This window comes from Amblyomma mixtum, chromosome 2 (genome assembly GCF_055824585.1).
Source record: "Amblyomma mixtum isolate Tamu chromosome 2, ASM5582458v1, whole genome shotgun sequence".
NCBI classification, from domain to species: Eukaryota; Metazoa; Arthropoda; class Arachnida; order Ixodida; family Ixodidae; genus Amblyomma; species Amblyomma mixtum.
In genome coordinates, this window is record NC_143013.1 from 82,882,046 (window position 1) to 82,896,458 (window position 14,413).

Sequence of the window (14,413 nt, forward strand, 5' to 3'; positions counted from 1 at the left end):
TGGCCGGTTTTGGTGGGGTAGGGTTATTAAGAAACGAACGGGACATTCCTCGATCCTGCAGTGGATGCATCTTAGCTGATGATGATGATTATTAAGTACGTAACAACTCTGCTGCGCGAACGGTATGGCACACCTTCAACATTTCGGGCAGCATGGATCCACATTTGCGGGGAGGCAAATACGTGACAGCGGAGTTCTTAAGGACAGTGATACGCACAGTTCGACCTCCCCCTTTCCCTCAGAAGCCCACCCGTGAGTTCACGGCGGGCATGTTCTCAGCGTGCATGTTCACTTAATGTTTCTAAGACACGTGGCTTCAATATACTCTAAACAAGAAAGGAATAAAAAGAGGCTAAGCTGCCCTCTAGGGCAATCTCTTTAAGGGGCATGGTATGTGCCTAAGCCCTCGGGTATATTTTAATCACTGAAAATAAGGAGTACTTACGGTTGGCAGCGGAAACTAATTCCCTCTTCAAAACACGCGAAGTTCTAGCAGGAAGATTTTATCCGAGGTTTCGGTCTCCTCTACTTGCAAACCTTAGGACCTCCGGTGCCGCGTTAAAAAGACTCCTCCCACTGCTAACTGCATGAGGTTACAATGCTTTGCATCGGGAATATAACTTCTTTGCCAAAAGTAAGCATATCGTATATTTAGTGTTGGAAATCTACCGAAGCTAGAGCCGCATATCCTGCCCCTAAATGGGAGTGGGTCAGAGGACAGCTTACTCCCTTTTATGCGTAGCATATTGCAATCACTCAGTTCAGCCCTTGGGCGCGGCCGGGCAGCCACCAAACCACGTGACGTGACGTCACCAAACCACGTAAAAAAAGACGGCTGAGCATGGTGGCGGTTGCCACCTCCCCGTTTCAAAGGGGGCGCTCCTATCCATCCATCCATCCATCCATCCATCCATCCATCCATCCATCCATACGTCACGGAGGAAAAGCTGCTGAGAAAATCGAGTGCCGCCAAGCAATACCTCGCGCAAAAAGACCGCGCAATATGCAACGCATTCTTGGCTTAACCAAGCTAAGCCTGGGCATCTTTTTACTCCCATATAGGGGTATTCGTGTTTAGAGTGTATACGCGCCGTCTCTCATCAAAGAGAAAGACGAGATTCTTCGGTGGTCATACCGGCGTCGAATATGGCGCGTGGAAAGGGGGCCTGTAGTGACAGATATCAGCAGTGACAATAAATATATGGAAAAATATCAGGTGTATAATCAAGGCTAGCATTGTTTCATAGTGACATGAATGTTCTCGGTGCTGATATTCCTGGCTGTCGTCTCCTAGCTTCTTATTGGTCCTTGGAACTATCCGAATATTCTGAGAGAAAAGGAGAACAGGGCAGGGGCACGTGTGGTATAGCTAAAGTGGGACTCAATGTTTCTTCTTCAATGAAAGGAGCAGTGAAGCGAAGAAAACACGCAGCGCTACGGGCGTGAGCACTAAGAGCGGTATCTGGTCGCCGTACCATGAACCATCGTGGAAAACAATGTGCTCAAGCGTATGTCGTTAGGGCAAACAAGTTCTCTTTCGCAAAGTGCTCTGTGCGTGCTAGCCAAGAGGCGACCCGTAGAATTCGTTCTAAATGCAGTCCGGCTAAAGTCGTGAGTTTTGAGCAATTCCGTCTGCTTGGTATACATACCGGCACTTCCTTGTGAGGAAGTTCGGACTGCAGTCACTGACCCAGTCTCATACTGACGGTTATATCAGCACGACTGTGCATCACGCGTCCCGTGCACAGTTCAATTCAAGTTTATTTGCATCTATACATGTACAGATGACGGGAGTGCAGACAAAAAGCCAAATGGATTTGGCTTGACGGGGTCTGTACCCCCTACAGAAATTTCACTATGCACAATAAAGAGAACGCAAAGATACAATAATGGATAAACGAAAAAAAAGTATTAGTGAACATTCTATAACATTCTATGCTATAATAGAAATACATACGGCCAAAAAAAAATCAATGATAGAATGCTGAAAGGATTTAAAAAGCAGAAAGCATAAAATTATACAAATAAAATAGCTTTGAAATTCACAAACATAAATAATAAGTTACTAACAAGCAAAGAAAATTGGTTAGACATTCATGGCGTCAGTGTATACTACAGCAAAGCAAACAAAACAAAAAAACGAATCCACAATGAGCCCATAAAAGGAGAGCTACGTTGTTATTAAGTTTCTAATGAGTTTAACAAAGATGGCAGTGTGTGGCGTAACATTTGTTGACCGTAGTTAGTGCGCGTTTTAGGAACGTACCATGTTTCTCTGTGACGTGTGTTGTAAATGTTAGAACTCATTGTCAATAGAGATAAATGCTCGAAGAATTTGGTGTTCTGTTTTTTCGCAGTAGTGAAACGCTTGAGTAAAATACTACGATATATGGAGGTGACCGGCTGTAAGTTAAGGGCACTGAAAAGAGGCTGCGTATGAGCGTCATATGAGGAATTAGCGATAGCGCGCACTGCTTTCTTCTGCAAAAGATAAAGCTTTGTGATGAGTTTGTGATGTTTGGGCAGTTCTTATATGTAGCCTCTGTTCGCAGTGAAAAAAAAAGGGCAGTAGGAAGTATAAGAAGAGAAATATTCTCATCACCAAGAGAGGCTACCCGACCGAATGCGAGGGCACGAACCCTTCTGGAGACCATGCCAGCGATGCCGGTCCAGCGGCCCTTCCTCTTCGCGCCCCAAGTGGCTTCCGGGTCTCGTACGGGCACCAGGCTGCAGCGGCCGTGTTGCGAGAGCCATGCATTACAGAAACAGACAGACAGACAGACAGACAGACAGACAGACAGACAGACAGACAGACAGACAGACAGACAGACAGACAGACAGACGGACGGACGGACGGACGGACGAACGGACGGACAGACAGACAGACAGACAGACAGACAGACAGACAGACAGACAGACAGACAGACAGACAGACAGACAGACAGACAGACAGACAGACAATTATTAGACAATATTAGACAATTATTAGACAGACAATATTAGAGGACAATTTCCTTAGAGGTTTTTCCATTCTCAGAACAAACGGTCAGAGGCTATGGCACTGATAAGTACTGTGAATTAACGAAGAGCCTGTGGTAAAGTACAGAAAAAAAAGGTAAGCGGGGCATTAGCCCAGTGATCACTAGCCACGTGCTTGGAGCCTGGTATATGTCTGTTATGTTAACACCAGCTGCCCTCCGACTGTATCATCGTTGGGCCATCTGGCGGTGCTGGCAGGGCACTTTTATTTTTCGTTCTTTTTAAAGCCCTTTCTAACATATGTGTGTCTTGCAAACCTAGTGCAGTAGTCTAGCTTGTACCCACCGACTCAGATTAATATTTTCTTCTGAAGAGGAAGCTTTCTAGTTTTGCTGCCTTCATCGCAGGATCTTTTCCTCTAGAACACCACAAAGAGTGGAGGCAGTGGCGGCACCTACCGCAATAACGGATAAGCCTACTCTCACAACGTGCGTGTTTTCGACCGATCCTTGCATATTCCTGGACAGGTGGCGCCAGCAAACGCAACGCGTGTGAGAGAGCGTTTCTTTATCGCGATTTGCATTCATTCGACTGAAAGGTTCTAGCCATGAATTCGCGCAGTCTTCCTGCTTTCTTTAGAATCTCGCGGAAAAATGTTCTGTTTCCGGGCGCGCCTCGTTTAGCTAGAAGTCGGTTCTGAGGCTGCCGTTGCGCTGATTGGGTGATGCGCTTATCAGCGCAACGAGCTTTTGGAAAAGCAGACGTTACTGGCGGGGCACTTGCGGCGGGTTGACTAAGGACGAAAAGCATGCTGAGGACTTCTCGATTGACGGCTACAGTGAATGCCTGCCTGCCGCTGTAATCTCCCACCACATTATTTATTATTTATTTATGGCATACTGCTCATTTACGTCATACTGCTCATATACAGCTCATTTATACGTCAGGATACGAAATAAGAGTTTAATTTCGTAACGTTAAAAAATGGTATGCAATACGTGAATGTTTTATTACGAGCTAGTTCCCGTTTGACAGGCGTTGACCCGCCGCGGTGACTAAAGTCAGTAGTTGTGCCGTTTGGGTGTGGATCCCGGCCTAAGCAACTGCATTTCGGTGGAGGCTAAACGTAATTCGAGAAAGATCGTGCGTGTAAAAAGGTCGTGCAGTTAGCTTTAAGAACTAACTAACTAACTAACTAACTAACTAACTAACTAACTAACTAACTAACTAACTAACTAACTAACTAACTAACTAACTAACTAACTAACTAACTAACTAACTAACTAACTAACTAACTAACTAATTTACTAACTAACTATCCACATATCCATTCAACCAAATAACTAAACAAACTCTAACTCACTAATTTGCTAGCTAAAATTATCAAACTAACAAAAGAACGGACTAGATAACCAATCGGTTAACCAGTTCAGTAATGAACATTCTAAATGAATGAACTGATTGACTCAATGGCAAATCATTTATTAGTTAGCTGCCTATATAAATAAACGAATGAACAAGCAAATCAATCAATCAATCAATCAATCAATCAATCAATCAATCAATCAATCAATCAATCAATCAATCAATCAATCAATCAATCAATTCTTGGATTTATGTTGCTGCAATTAGTGATTCCAGCACTAGTATTCTGTTCGTGAAGGCACTCACCTCATGTTGAAGGCGTCGGCCAAGTTGAAGATGAGCGAGAAGTCGACGCCCTCGTAGACGAGTGCACCGGATGGTCTCTTTCGTCTTGACACAGAGAATGGCGAGTACTGGGGGCCGGGGGTGTGCAACAACATGTGCTGTCAAGCTCGGCATAAACTATCGCTCGTTGAACAAAGGCCGCGGTCAGGCGGGTAAATCATTTTCTTTAGAATAGATTCCTCCCGGCCTGAGTCTCTTCATTGGCTTTCTCTCTGAGAGATCTTTCAAAGGTGGTAGCGTTTTTATTTGCTGTGCGTGATAAAAGGTGAACAAAATGCCTTATCGCATGAAATTTCTACCGAATTTTTATTGTTTTGCTGCGACTTGGCTAGACGTAATTTCATAATGTAGGGTGCGGTTGATATATCCGCGGGGTGCCGGAGAAAAACTGCCTTTGGAGGCGATGCTTTGCTTCATGTGCACTCGTCCTTTTTTTAAATGTTCGGCCTACGGATCTTACTGGTGCTCATCACTTTCTCCGAGTTCATTGCTCCACAGGCGTGCTCCTGTCATAAGGAAGGCTGATGACCGACCTTTTGCCAAATTTTAAAACGTACACCCGTCAATACTTGACATTACGCAGCAACGTAGATCACTTCGCCTTAAAAAGCCTTTAAAACTTGTCGAATGACGTCATGCTGATTGAATGAAAATGAATGAATTTGTTTTGAGATATTGTTTCACGCGGTACTTTCTCTTTACCCTTCGTAATCGTTAGATTGTCCTTTGCTGTTGTGGGATGCTGTATTCCTTTGTATTTTTGGCATTTTTTTAGCAGTGTATGAGTGGTAGGACCCTTACCAGAAACAGTATCTGCTTTTTACCTGTTATAAAATAGTAGTAGTAGTAGTAGTAAAAGACTTTTAATCAACCATAATTTACAGGCCGAGCATTTCGACCGCCTGGGCGACCAGAAGCCGCTGTTCTTCTTCCCCTTCAGCGCCAAGCCAGTCGAGCCAGGTGGTGATGGATAGAGAGGGTGGGGGGAAGGAACCCGACTGCTGAGCAGCCGGGCAATAGAATAGGCAATGGGCCAGGTCCGCATAGATACAGGGGCAGTTGGGACAGGAAGGGTCCGATCGATAGCGATAGAGGAAGAGGCGGGACGGGGTGATAACTGCATTCATCTGAATGTGCCGAAGAAGGCGAGACTCCGGCACCGTGAGTGATGGATGAGGGGGAGGGTAAAGGCGTTTGTCGAGGCGGAGCTCAAGGTAGACCTCTTTTATGGTGCGGCGAAGGGTGAGTCTCCCACCGTCCTCCGAGGGCTTGGGCCAGGGGATCAACGGTGCCCGGAAAAGTGTGTCGCGGGCGAGCTGATGGGCCAGCTCATTGCCGTCAATCCCTGAATGCCCAGGGACCCAGCGGAGGAAAACGATGGAAGGCTGCAGTGCGGAGACCGCTCGTTCGACCTCCTGTTGGAGAGAAGGGGTCAGGGTGCGTTTCTGTATGTGTTGTATAGCGGCTTGTGAGTCCGAATAGACTGTGTACTCTTGGAGAGAGGGAAGGAGGGAAAATGACTGGAGGGCATGCGCAATGGCGAGGACCTCGAGGGACAATGCGTCTGGAGGGTGTAGATACGGCCCGCTGGTGTGGGTTTCAGGAGCAGGGAGGTGTGGATGGTACAGGGCGTAGCCGCAGGAACCTCGAGGAGCCACGAAGGAGGCATCCGTGTAAGCTACACCCTGGGTATCAAAGAGAGGGGAATGGTGCTGTGCGGCCGCATGACGACGTCCGGCGTGCAGGACGGGGGACATGTTGGTCGGGAGGGGAAGGATACGAAGATTGGGGGCGGGGGTGGGAATAGGAGAGGTAAACGGGGAGATTGGAATGGGCGAGATACCCGCTTGAGTCAATAACCACTGACCCTGACGGGTAAGGGAAAGCCGGGCAAGCTGCGAGTCACGATGGAGACTGAGAAGAGAACGAAGAGGATGGAAGAGGCCTGTGGCAAAGAGCTTAGTGGTAGAGGTAGTGATAGGAAGGTTGAGAGCTGCCTTGTAGAGGCCCACAAGAGCAGTCTCGAGAGCGTTAAGTTGAGTCTGAGTGAAGGAAGCGTAGGGTGCAAAGTACAAGACCTTGTTGAGGGCCAGCGCGTGGGCAACTCGGCACGCGTGAGCCTCGTGGAGACCTGAGCGTCGAGTGACCACGCGCCGCAGGAGGTGAGTTACAGAGTGGCAGGTGGTGACAGCGCGGTGAAGGGATTGCACATTCTTAGCCGCATGCAAAGGGAAGCCAAGAACTTTGCACTGTGTGACGACAGGAATGGGAGAGCCAGAAAGGTGGAGAGAGACGAAGTGGTTGTGTGAGCGCTGGTAGGAGGAAAGGCTGAGAAGGAGAAGCTCGGATTTCTCAGGAGCAGGAGAGAGGCCAGCGGTGGTGAGAAAGGAGTCGATGAGATCTAGGCCACGTTGCAGGGTGTCCTGTACGTGACCGGGAGATCCAGATGAACACCAGAGAGTGATGTCATCGGCGTAAAATATATGATGCAGGTCGGGAATTTCAGCTAGCTGGGAGGCGAGAGGGGCCATAGCAAGATTGAAAAGGGTAGGAGAGAGAACCGCACCTTGAGGAGTGCCTCGGGTGAGGTTGTGGGGGTCGGACAGATAGGTGTCGACTCGAAAGCGAGCGACACGTTTAGAGAGGAATGAGCGGATATAACAGTACATGCGGGAGCCACAGTCTAGGGAGGCGAGTTGGGAAAGGATGTGGTCGTGGCAAACACCGTCGAAGGCTTTGCGAACATCGACGGTCACAAGGGCGTGAATTTGAGTGGGGGTAGGTGACAGAAACGTGTGCTGGAGAACCAGAAACATGTCCTGTGCACAGACGTGGCGTCGGAAGCCGATGAGAGAATGAGGGAAGAACTCCCTCGTCTCGAGAAAATTAGAGAGGCGAGTCAGGGCCATTCGCTCAAGGGTCTTACCAACACATGATGTCAGGGAGATTGGGCGGAGGTTAGAGAGAGAGGGAGGCTTGCCCGGCTTTGGAATCATAGAAATGAGGGAGGAGGTCCAGGAGCTGGGCAGGCAGCCGCTGTCCCATGCATCATTGTAGGTTTTAAGGAGGAATTCTTTGGCGCAGTCAGGAAGGTTGCGAAGTGTGGTGTATGTAATGGCATCCTCACCGGGAGCCGAGCGTGTAGCATTAGCAGCCAGAGCCGATTCGAGCTCCCGGAGAGTGAAGGATTGGTCCAGATCGGGGTTAGGTCCACCGCAGTACACCGGGTAGGAGGGTGCCAGAGGGGGCGGGAGATAGAGAGAGGCGAGCTGATCAAAAACATCGGAGGGAGTTCCTTGAGTGAGGGCTTTAGCTAGAGTGGGAGCAAGGGCAGGCTTAGTGCCAAGGAGGGATTTGAAGAGAGACCATGTGGATCGCGAGTGCAATGCAGAGTCAAGACGGTCACAAAGAGCACTCCAACGAGAGTGCTCGAGGGAGGCGCAGTGGGCGACGATCTCGGCCCGCAAAGCAGTGATCCGGGAGGAAAGTTGGGCATTGTGTGGTTGGGAGCGAAAGGAGCGTTTTATAAAATATATATCCGTATCTCAAGGGAAATATAAAAATTAAAAAAATGAGGGAAATTAAGACATTCACCATCCATTAAAAAGAATGGTAGCCAATTTAGCATCGTTAGGTGAAATGTGAATGAGGTGCGCTAGCAAGTTTTAGCCATTGTTTTGCTGTTTATGGCAAGGTTATGGCAAGCCGCACGCAATATGCTAACATTTACAGAACGATCACTTTCACACGAGACTTGAGTGGTGTTACAGTACCGGTTATACATGTTCATAACCAAACGCAAAACAAATGTCTTTTCTAAACCAGCCGTGGTTTCATAGTACGTGTTCTGCCATGTAAAGTGTTTTGCATAGTTCGCCACAAAGCCTGCTGGCAGGCTGTCCACAACCCGTTGGACAGGCGGCCACAAAACAAGACGCTTCGGACATACAAACATCGGCGAAATATGAGGTTGGTGGTTTCAGTTCTAGCAGACTAAAAGTTTCCCACCCTCTAGTTCTATTAGTCTTCCACGTGGCTGTATGGATGAATGCATGGTTAGTGCTTTTTTTATTCAAAGGTTTCACAAATTTGTTCAAGCAGTCTCAAGCGTACGTCAGCAAGCCTGCAGTTCTCAAGTCTAAAGGGCATCTTGAACAAGTCCTCACCTCTTGCTCCTATTCCTTAGCCCACGGACTCGTGATTATCTTAAAGGTAGCTCATAAGGCCTTTAGCGTAAGCATTCCATTCAATTTTATTTGGAGCTTCACATCTTGCCTGTACATTGCTTGCGCACTGAAAGGCATTGCGCCGATGCATTGCGTGTCGCTGCATTACGTGACAATGCCTGCGATGTTTGGTCGATCACAAGTTATCGTGCTACTGTAAATTCAAAGGCAAAAGAGACAATCAAATGCAGTTGGCAATAATAATAACGTAATCGAACGACGCCTGAGTTTGCAATTAAGTTCGTCGTGGCTGTTCCCACGCGCAATTTCTGCTAGAAGTTGATTCCGCTGAACTGCAAGAATGAGCGGCAAGTAGAAGACCGCATTTGTACAGGAACCCACCAATAACCTTAAATTTGTGGCTCGGGCGTGAAAATAGGTGATGAATTAGTTTGACATAGACCGCTCCAAGATGAATTAAGAAAGATAAGTACACAGAAAAGAGTAACGTATGTTTTGATAAACTCAGTCAGGAGTATTGCAAGGAGAATCTAATTACGTCTCCTTAAATGACCAAAAGCTGACGTCTGTGCTCACAATAGAATGCTGCTAGCAGCGGCCTATGGTTGTAATAGCTCTGAAGAAAGGTAGAAACTAAGGTATTTGTTTGGGCTAGTCGGTACATTGTTAAAACTGAAGGCACAGCGCACGAAACACAGGACTAAAGGGACAAACACACAGCTGATGTGTTTGTCCCTATCTTAGTCCTGTCTTTCGTGCGCTGTGCCTACAGTTTTAACAAAGGTAGAAAATTTGCGCAAAATAAGTACGTACCTCAACATACCCGACGCGCAGTTGTTTCTGTCCAAACTTGCGAATGACGGGAGACAAGGCCAGCGGCGACACAGTCTCATGAAACCTTCTTCCCTCACTCCACTGGGAGTAAGTGTAGAGTCCGGAGCAGTTTTTAGACAGGAGGTCCGTGCTCATAGCATCAAAGACCGTCTGCGACGGTGACGAAGACGGAATGCAGCGTTAAACTTCCAGCTATTCGCGACGGCATTTAAAATTTTGGGGCGTTGCCGTCATTCGCAAATGACGTGCTTCTAAAATGCCTATAAGCCCGTATTCATATGAAGGAAGCCAACAGTAATCGGAACAAAGGAACATAGAGGAATGTTTCTATTCTTTTTTTTAATGTGGTGTTGATCAATGAAAAAAAAATAGTGTAATTGTCTTATCGCTGAAAGATGAATGTTTCGGAAGCAGAAGAAAAACAACTAAGTGTTGCCGGTTGGAGCCGAACCCACGACATCGAAATTTCGCGTCCGGTGTTCTACCAACTGAGCTATTGCGGCTGTTGTCCAATCCTCTATTTTTGGGGGTATTTATGTTGCGTGTAACCTAACCTTGAGTGTGTTCACCAGCGCCACGCACGTTCATAGCGGCGGAGGTTGTAGGCCCTGAATTACCTCAAGTGTCACATGGAACGTGATCGAACGGCGAGGGCGGTAGCTGTGCGAGAACCTCCTTATACTATCGATGGCATTAAGGTTGCCAGAACCGAGGCCCTCGTTAAGATATGAGCGGTCCTGAAGATCTGAACAGTTTTGGAGATCTGAATGATATAGTCAGATCTGAACAGCTCAAGATGTTTGGAAAAGTCAAATGTCACTAAGACGAAGTATTATTAGCGGGCACATGTATATGCTAGAAATAGTATAGTACTGAGAAAATGTTACCTTCGCGCTGTGCAGTTATTAATGTATGTAGTCACTAGGCTCAAAATATTTGATCGCGAGGTCACACACTTAGCATGCTGACAAATCATTTACCAGCGTCTAACTTGAAAATGCATTCAAACCCGACACTGGCTGTAAATGACACTTGTAGGAAAAAGCAAGATACTGGTAACATGACCAGTTAATGTGACCGCTATTTAAATGAGTCACGCGAACCATCGGGAATATTACCAAGACAAGGGGGGACATGATAACCTTGTATGTGGTGATTTATTTGCGTTCGTACTTGCCTGGCCCGTGTCAAGGGGGGTGACAAGCAAAAGCCTGCATGATCCCAAAGTGTTTGCCAGTGGCTTGGAGGACGCTGGCAGGAATACGACGTACCGAAAGAACCGGTACAGCACTGATGAGCTTACTACTTTGTGCAGCTGTTGTCGCGGGAGTCAAAACAAGAAAAAGAAATCTCAGTGACACCAAGCCGAAGCACTACATTGGCGCACACTTACAATACAAAAATCATTGAGGGAGCGAACGTGGTCTGTTATCAGTTAAATAGCTAAAGCTGTTATAAAGAAGTATTATGCGAGGTGTGCGCGCAGCATGGAATCTTGCCAAAGCACCACATGGTAAAGACGTCTGACGATATATTACGGTTTACTAAAAAACACACGTCTCACTTTTCATACTTTATGCGCCGGCAGTTTTTGCCGAGATACTTCGTGGAAAAAATATAGCACTGCATTGCCACTCAGTCACTTTGTATTGTTACCAGCATAGTAACAGTGTTGTATTATTGCAGCATTATTTGCTCTTCAAAAATTCAAACATTTCTGGCAATTAGTTCACGCGACAACACCAAATTCTTTTTTTTTCCCGCACACCACTTGGACTAAACTTTTGTTGCCGGTAGTACGCCTGCTAACATACAGGTTGTAGCTCAAATAAGAGAACTCTCAGTTTGCATGCATGAACGAAATCTGTTATATTTGCACTGAAGTATAGTGTCTGGTACCTATTATTCACCAAGAAGAAAGCTATGCTGAAAAAGGGTACAAGAGTTCGCGTCGTCCGTAGACCTGGAGTAATCACTGGTGGAATACTCATCAGGTGTTCCCTTTATATTGCCGCTATCTGAACACCAAGTACGAAACGGAAGCGGCAAAAACGTCTGTGTACTTCCAAAATTCATTCAGAAGAGAGCGTGGGCCGTACCTGAATAATTTCGGGCGACTGGAGAGAGGGCACAAAGCACAGAATATCGAGCTTCGAGAGGCCGAAAGCGTGCATCTCTAGTGTGCGCGACAATCGCCGGCTCCATTCTTCACCGAAAGCGTGCTTTGCAGACAAAACAGTCATTTCGCCATCTTGAAGAGCTTCCGAAATGTTGAACAAACAGTCTGTGCCTGAAAGTCAGAAAGTTCTTTAAATGATGCAGGAACGGTTGCTGAATACATTCCTGAAAAACGTAATACATAACGTTCAGCTTCTGGAAAAAACTACATCCGCAAGTTGAAGCTAAAGCGCAGGTAAAAATAGCGCAAGTCACTAAAGCGTGACACTGCGTCAGGCTTTGCTAACACAAAAAAGTTTCGCGATTGAGCTTAACGTGAAATAGGCACTGGATAGGCACACTTACAATACAAAATCATTGAGGGAGCGAACGTGGTCTGTTATCAGTTAAATAGCTAAAGCTGTTATAAAGAAGTATTATGCGAGGTGTGCGCGCAGCGTGGAATTGTAGAACTGAGTTTGGTGCATATTCCCAGGATGAACGCATTATTAGAAAGTTGGGTGCAGTTCAAACAGTTAAGACGATCCAGATGAGATGGACCGCAGCATAGACCTCCTTTTGCAACCGAAGGGACATGTTGCTGTAGTCCGGGAAACAAACACGAGTAGAAGACAGCAGATGTCCTGGCTCAAGAAAATTCGTTAATGTAGTGGAAGTGCTTATTATTCACGGTGCACTGTTTTCTCCTCCACGAGGGCACCACATATCTGTAGCGTTGCAGCATGATCGACTGCTGCTTGGCGCAGTAGCCCGTGTAGCCCTTGTCTCGAAGGGCGGTTCCGCTGCCACCCTTGGCGAAGTCAGTCACTATACGCACGAGTTGTCTGGCGTACTTGGCGTCGCGTTCGATGTTCTTATCCACGAAACTGCTTCGACTCCCCTTCTGGCCTCTCGCGTTAAAGTACGCGCCGAAGATGAAGTACACGTCGTCCAGGTGCGATGGTCTGGCCTGGTGCACCGGCAACGGGTTCCAGGAGAAGGGTCGCTGGTCTATGATGACATGCGTCACTTCCGCTCCCAAAGCGCACATACGCTCGGCGAACAGCATGGAGGGGCAGTTGTACAGAAGGTCGCCGAAGAACTCTATGGCGAAGGCGTGCAGCTCGCCGCGGCCACCTGGCGGGATCTTGTAGTGCGTGGCCAGGTCCTGCTGAAGGATGAGCAGGTCCAGATACGTGCGCGTGTTTTCGTTCAGGCCGATCGCGTCTAGCGAGTTGTCGAACGTGACGTTGTGGGGGCTACTCTGGCCGAGCTTGCTGAAATACATGTGGAAGCCCTCGAGAGACGTGCTGGTCAGCAAGAGTTGGACGTCGCTGTAGTTTAGGGAGGGGAAGGAGAGGAATTCGCGTGGCGTCGAAGAGAGGAACTGATGCGGGTGGAGGATGGCCACCACCCCTGGCTGTTTTTCCTGAGCCGCCACTATGTTGGCAGGCTTGGCGGCGGTTAGGCACGGCACCAGCTCCTTATCTTCACATCCCAGCTGCTTGATGAACCCGTTCCACTGCCTGTTGGCGTCGAATAGTGGCGGCAGCATAAGCGGAGAGCCGCTGCCCAGTATGGCCTTTTTGATACCGTACCTGCATGGTCATGAGAGGTATCGCAGAACATTTTTACATTTCGTTAAGACGCTCTTAAGTGAAAAAGATGAAAAGTGGGTGCTCTAGAAAACTGCATTACATGAACTGTGTTGAAATTCAGACGATGAAAAAAATCACGTGTCTGAAGAGGTTCCAAACTAGCCGCGTATGAGTAACTGTACCAAGCTTCAACAAAAGGTACTACTCAACAGTAGGTATATTACCTAACTGACGAAGTACGAGCTTGCAAAGGTTGATTAAAAGCATTTAGGCCAGGAAGGAGTAAACATTGTGTATGCTGTGAGAAAAAAGCGCGACGCAAGGCGCTATCTGCTCAATTTCGGATTCATTTAGAGGTCTTCGTGGACAAGCTGCAGTTGTTTACAACATGACTGATCGACGACTTGGCAGTGAAGAACTTCGTCTTTTCTCCCCTCAAAAATGCGCTTTTTTTTTCTCGAGAGAGTATTCCATACCAGGTCTGCTAGCTGCTTCAAATGGCGCTAGTATCCACAGTGTAATGTAACGTACCTGCGACTGAGCTTCGGCGATAAGAGGAAGAGCCCAGCCGTGTAGGCACCCCAATCGTGTCCGTAGACGACTAGGTCCCCTCTGCGGCCTCCCAGGACCTCGGCGTTCTTGTACACCCATTCCAACGCCAACACCTGGTCGCTCAGGCCGGCGCTCGTCTCGGTGCCCGGAATCGCATTACGCAAGAATCCCAATGCGCCGAGCCGGTAGTTTGGCACCACCACGATCACCTTGCCCAGAGCACTCAGCGTCTGGCCATTGTAGAAAGGCATCGAGTTGCTACCCCAGCGCAAGTCGCCGCCGTGGAAATATACCACGGTGGTCAGAGGGCCACAGGTCTCGTTCGTGCCACCGTAGGCGTCGCACTCGGGCACCCACACGTTCAGCGAGAGGCAGTCTTCCGATGGTGCTGTGCTT

The 14,413-nt window shown here is 47.7% G+C and overlaps 1 protein-coding gene across 2 annotated transcripts in view; it reads right to left on the minus strand.

Moving 5' to 3' along the window:
• Positions 1 to 2,954, minus strand: part of LOC149359953 (ionotropic receptor 93a-like) — a 29,034-nt gene extending 26,080 nt beyond the window's left edge. Inside the window, exon 1 of one of the 2 annotated variants that reach the window (XM_089572046.1) lies at positions 2,640 to 2,954. In XM_089572046.1, the coding sequence (XP_089428172.1) occupies positions 2,640 to 2,654 (15 nt within the window). In that variant the 5' untranslated portion in view covers positions 2,655 to 2,954. The remainder of the gene's footprint in view (positions 1 to 2,639) is intronic. The other variant, XM_089572045.1, reaches the window with a different exon arrangement.
• Positions 2,955 to 14,413: the final 11,459 nt, after the last annotated feature.